The sequence below is a fragment of the Leptopilina boulardi genome, unplaced genomic scaffold, assembly GCF_019393585.1.
Source record: "Leptopilina boulardi isolate dan_hultmark-lab unplaced genomic scaffold, ZJU_Lbou_2.1 LbouV2_347, whole genome shotgun sequence".
NCBI classification, from domain to species: Eukaryota; Metazoa; Arthropoda; class Insecta; order Hymenoptera; family Figitidae; genus Leptopilina; species Leptopilina boulardi.
In genome coordinates, this window is record NW_026137915.1 from 931,036 (window position 1) to 936,994 (window position 5,959).

Here is a 5,959-nt window from a genome sequence, read left to right on the forward strand (position 1 = left end):
TTTCTGTTAAAAATTTTGTCCAAATTTAAATTAAAAATTTTTTTTGTAACTTTCAAACGATATTAAACAAATTGATTATCGTTTTAATGCCAGAATTAAAGAATGTATATTTTCCTTAGTGCTACATTTCTGACTAGCACTTAAAATAAGCCTTGTTTTAATATTATAACTATTTAAAATTATATGATATATAAATCTCAATTTCAAAATCCTAGAACTCTTTGTTTAAAACCGAAAAAAAGCCTTGAATTTTGTTCGCAAATTGTAATGGCCACCCTGATCAGTAAGCAAAAAATCTATTAATTCATCTGCCTAATTAACTAACTTAAGTAATTTACTAAAACTATTTGTGAAATTTAAACACCTGTAAAGTTCCATATTTGTGGATGACTTCCTCCTAATTTACTTTGCAGTCTGCTATTTTGTGACTCGCAGAGATTGTTGGTTCGATGAGGTAAATGCCCAACGCACAAAATTGCTTTCCTTCTTCCCCAGTATTGTTTCAAATATTTAATGAATTTTTTTAGTTTCGGGTGATAAACACGATTATATTCATAAATTTTGTTCTTGATTATTTCTAAACCATCATAATAACGTTCAGCCGGCGCTAATGCCAGACAGCATGCGTAATTTAAAATTATATTATCTGCTTCTTTTAATTTTAAAGTTTTCCAACGTTTTTTCATAGCCTTTAAATTAAAATATAATGAGAATATTATAATTTTTAACCTTTATGGGACTGAGAAAAAAAACACCTTCTATGGGCGGACGAGGTACCTGGGTACCTACGTTTAATTTATTGAAGATTTTATATCAAAATGAGCAGTTCCATTAACTTTAAGTGTAGTGAACGTTTCAATGAAAGTAGTAATCACATAATATGAATACACTGCAAAAAGAAGTCTTATTTTAAGACCGAAAACAGGTCTTATTTTAAGAGGCAACATTTTTAAGGCAGCTTTGCTGAATTTACGCAATGCAATTTCCATTAAAACTACTAGCGATCATTTTAAGACTCATCTTAAAATAAGATTTTTTTTGCTAATAAAACATTATCATTATTAGTTGATTATTAAAAAACTGTCCATTACGTTTTATTATAAATATATTTTGTATATATTCACAATTTCATTGATCTTTCATTCAATAGTATCCGTGTATATACTATTTTCTAGATTGCAAAACAGGTACATATTTAGGCAGATTATTTATGAAATCAAATATAAAAATGTAAAAAATTTATTTTTTATTATTTAAAATACATTTTTAATACAAATTAATTCTATTCAAACTTCATTTTTATAGTAATTTTTAAGTTAAAAACTGACGATTTCTTATGAATATTATTATTTAACTATAGTAACTAAATTACATATTTTATAAAAAAAATTATGCGGGTGAAGAAACTTTATTTAATATTTCTGAATAAATAAATAAAAAAGGTACATTATAAATAATATTAAAACACTTTGGATAAATTTGAGATGTCAAAAAACCTTAGGTCGATACGATTTTAAAAATTATGAAAAAAATCAATTTGAAAATGCAAAAGGTACCCGGGTACCTTGTCAGTCCCATAAATGTTAAATAAAAAAATTATCTTTTATTGCTTTACAGAAAAAAAATATTGTGTTGGTCAAATTTTTCTATTGTGAATTTTTTACGCATTTTAATATTATTTGATACCAAGAATCTAAAAATAATCTGTTAAAAATACTTGTTTCTGTAATAATGTTAATATATCCTAAATATTTAGAAACCAAAAGGGCTACAGACTTAAATTTTTTTAAATAGTATGTCTTTTTATGATGGCTCAAGAAATGATCATGGCACAGGGGTGATTAAGAGACTTGATTATGTCTCAAGACTTGTTCATGGTTTGAGTCTTGATCAAACATTGAGCCATGATCAATGTTTGAGCCATAATTCAGAGTTTGAATTAAGCGTTGAGCCATGATAAATAGTCTGAATTAAGTCTTGAGCCATTATCAAGTCTAGAGCTATTATTCAGAGTCTGAATTGAGCCGTGAGCCATTATAAAAAGACTGAATTAAGCCTTGAGACATGATAAAAAGTCTCAATTAAATCTTGAGCCTTGATCAATTCGAGCCATGATTCACAGTCTTGATCAAGCATTGAGCCCTAATTCATAGTCTGGATCAAGCCTTCAGCCTTGCACAAGCCTTGATCCCTAATCAACCACATCTAAGCTTCAAGTCACAGTCAAGCCTTGAGATTATTTTTTTAGGCTCAATGGCTGAAAAATTATTGATTTTCGGGGGTTTCGCCATTAAAATTTTTTGTTCAGGAGATTATAAGTTACAAAACTGCAAAGTATTAAAAAGTGGAACATGACTTGTTTCCCTGTGTATCTTTTGTGGGGTCACTAATTCGAATTTCAGTCATTTTATTTCTTTTAAATTCATCAGTATTTTTTTACAGGGATAAAATTAATGGACTTTGGACCTGCTTATTGTCTCAATCTAACATTTATTTTTATTGTAAATTTTACCTTTTTTGAATGAAACCAACAACCGTGAATTTGACAATTTGGAAATAATTCTTTTATTGCTGTTTGGACAGCGGATTCAAAATCAAGCATGCTGTGTTCTAGGTTATTTTTCAAATTTGGACAAAGTTCTTGAATTTTAATTAAAACTGCTTTATATAACAATTTTGTTCGCCTAGTCATCAAAATGAATACAGCTCCAACACTCTGTGAAGATATGACATACTTTTTTTGAAAAAAGTAACTGATGTTAAGAGAGTTGTAGGTTGGTTATAAGTTGTCAAAATTTTATATAGTCATTATAATTCTGAAATTTTGAAAAATTCATATCTCGAAGTCCCCCCCTCTTCCCGCCAAAAAAGACCAAAATTTTGAGGTTATGTTCGTTTCAAGACTCTGAATTTAGCCGCAAATCCTCCCCCTCCCCTCTCTTCGTATTTCCCGCCAAAAGTGACCTTAATTTTAAGGTTATGTTAGTGTCAAAACTGAATAGGGCCGAAACTCCTCCCCCCTCCCCAGACAAAAATGACCTACATATTGAGATTATGTTTGTTTCAAGACTCTGAATAGAGCCGTAAGTCCTTCCCTCTCCCCTCCTCTCTCTCCCAGAAGTTTCCGCCGAAAACGCCGAAAATGACGTAAATTTTGAGGTTATGTTCGTTTCAAGACTGTGAAAATAGTCGAAAGCCCCCCCCCCTTCCTTACGTTTAAGGGGAGGTTGATTTTTCGTCGAAATTAAACTAAATTTTAAAGTTAAGTTGTTTTGGCGGGAAACGACCAAGAAACAAACATAACCTCAAAATTTAGGCCAAAATTTGGCGCAAAAAGACCAAGAAACAAACATAACCTCAAAATTTAGGTCAAACTTTGAAGGAAAATGACCAAAAAACGAAAATAACCTCAAATGTATGTCAAATTTTAGCAGGAAAATTTAAAAAAATAGATAAATTTTGTTTTAAAAATTGAAAATAATAAAAACTAATATTAATAAAGATCATGAATAACATTTAAAAAAATAAGTAATAAAATATTAATAATAGTTTTAAATTCCAGAAATTTGCCTAACATTAACTCAAAATAGGTCCTAAGGCCATCTACAAAAACAATCAAAAACAGGAAGTTGGCGCGTGAAGTGCGCAGGGAGGCGAGTCCCCCTAGTATATATAAATATATATATATCTATATATCTCGGAAAAGTTTTTAAAAGGAAAATTTCAACTAGAGAGCGTATCTTATGTACTACATTATTTTTATGAATTTAACCAAATGTATGTCTACATACCTTGTCATTTACACGCATCACAATTGTGTAAAGTTGGCAGATTTTTGCAATTTTGGGACAAACCTAACAAACATTCATAATAAAAAATTCGAATTTTAACCATCGGTTGAAGATGGTATGACCTTAAAAAAAGTAGTCAGACCAATCATTAAAAATTATAGTTGATCCAACACCACATTTAAAGTTAGACAAATTAAAATAATTTCCACCTGGGTAGTATTGAGTTTAAATTTCTACCGGGAATATAACAAATTTTAAATAAAAATATTTCCTGTCATATAGAATTATAATTAAAATAAGTAATACGATCAATACCAAAATTAAAAACATAACATTACTTCGAATGTTCCATCCATATAAACTTCAGTTTGTCTATTTAATTCGCTGATAAGTTTATCCGTAGAGAAGAGTAATGCCATTTGTGTTCCATGCTTTACTACACCTTTAAAAATGAGTTTTAACTTTGAATTTTTCAACAAGTAACCTGCTAACTCTTCTAATGTTTTAGGACGGCAGAATCCAGCCTTTCTCCGTTTTCTCAATAATATTTGTTTTACAGATCTCCACTCTAGAGAAACCTTCTTTCCATTGTTTTCGAATCTTAAATAAATTTTTTTAACATTAAATATTAAATTAAAATTTGAACCCTATAGAGACCGAACCTCAAAAAATTGAGATATAACAATTAGCAATAGCAATTTTTTATTCGACATGTCTTTATACATTGGAAGAGTTAAAAGTACATAATTTACATAAATATTTCAACTATTTGATTTTAAAATATCTGTTTTTTAGAAATACTTCATTTTAAAATAATATTTAAATCTTAAATTTTTTATACATATATGTCAACACATAAAAAAATGAAAATATTTATTGACTTTGAATTTCGAGTATTCTTACTATATAAACGTTTTAAAATAAGTATATTTTATCAGAATAAATATATAATTTTATTAAAAATTAATTAAAATAAATATAATTTTATATAAAATAAATAACAAAAGGCACATAATAGTAAGTAAATTAAAATATATATGAGGCATTCTTTGTCAACTGAAGCCCCCCTCTGTCCAAAATTGGTTTAAGTTTAAAATATCGGGCATAGGCCTATTATTTCAATAAAAATAAGTACTTTTTAATTCCGTGTGGCGTTTTTCAAAATTCAAAATGGCGGATCCAATATGGCGACTAACTTTCACAAAATTGATTGAATTTACTTGGAAATTGTTACTCGGGGGTTTTTGGGGTCGCTGATTACGAATCTAGTGTTAGTTTTTAGAAATTCAAAATGGCGGATCCAATATGGCGGATTAAATTTTAAAATTTACTCGGATTCTTCTGAAATTTCTTACTCGGGGGTTTTTGGGGTCCCTGATTACGAATCTGGTGTTAGTTTTTAGAAATTCAAAATGGCGGATCCAATATGGCGGATTAAATTTTAAAATTTACTCAGATTCTTCCGAAATTTGTTACTCGAGTGTTTTTGGAGTCGCTGTGTACGAATGCGGTGTTAGTTTTCATAAAATCAAAATGGCGGATCCAATATGGCGGATTAAAATTTTAAAATTTACTCAGATTCTTCCGAAATTTGTTACTCGAGTGTTTTTGGAGTCGCTGTGTACGAATGCGGTGTTAGTTTTCATAAAATCAAAATTGCGAATCAAAAGACCAAAGACCAATCAAAAAGTGCGCCATACATTTTTTGTTCAGAACTTTCTTCTAATCACTATGGCGGTATTCCCGAAAGATTATCTAGCGAGTTTAATTTTTTGAAAATTTTTCCAAATTATTTTTGAGTGTAGCTCAGCATCCGCTGGACCAATCATTGGTCCATACATTTTTTGTTCGAAACTTTTTCCCTTTTTTATTGGCGGTATTCCGGAACGATTATCTCGCAAATTTAATTTTTCTGAATTTTTTCCAAATTTGTTTTCTATTTTAGCTCAGCATCCGCTGGACCAATCAAAAAGTGCGCCATACATTTTTTGTTTGAAACTTTTTTTTCAGAAAAAATTTAGAAAAATTAAATTTGCGAAATAATCCTTCTGGAATATCACCAAAGTCTAAACTCGGGAGTCTCGAACAAAAAATGTATGGCGCACTTTTTGATTGGTCCAGCGGATGCTGAGCTAAAATAGAAAACAAATTTGGAAAAAATTCAGAAA

General features: G+C 29.5%; 1 protein-coding gene across 1 annotated transcript; it reads right to left on the reverse strand.

The window, feature by feature from the left end:
• Nucleotides 1–239: 239 nt before the first annotated feature.
• On the reverse strand, nt 240–4,360 carry LOC127286102 (uncharacterized). Its single transcript, XM_051312405.1, has 4 exons — nt 4,130–4,360; nt 3,792–3,854; nt 2,513–2,716; nt 240–689 (listed from the first exon to the last, which is right to left on the reverse strand). The coding sequence occupies exons 1-4, from the start codon at nt 4,208–4,210 to the stop codon at nt 357–359; spliced, it is 681 nt and encodes a 226-aa protein (XP_051168362.1). The 5' UTR covers nt 4,211–4,360; the 3' UTR covers nt 240–356.
• Between the last annotated feature and the right edge of the window lie 1,599 nt (nt 4,361–5,959).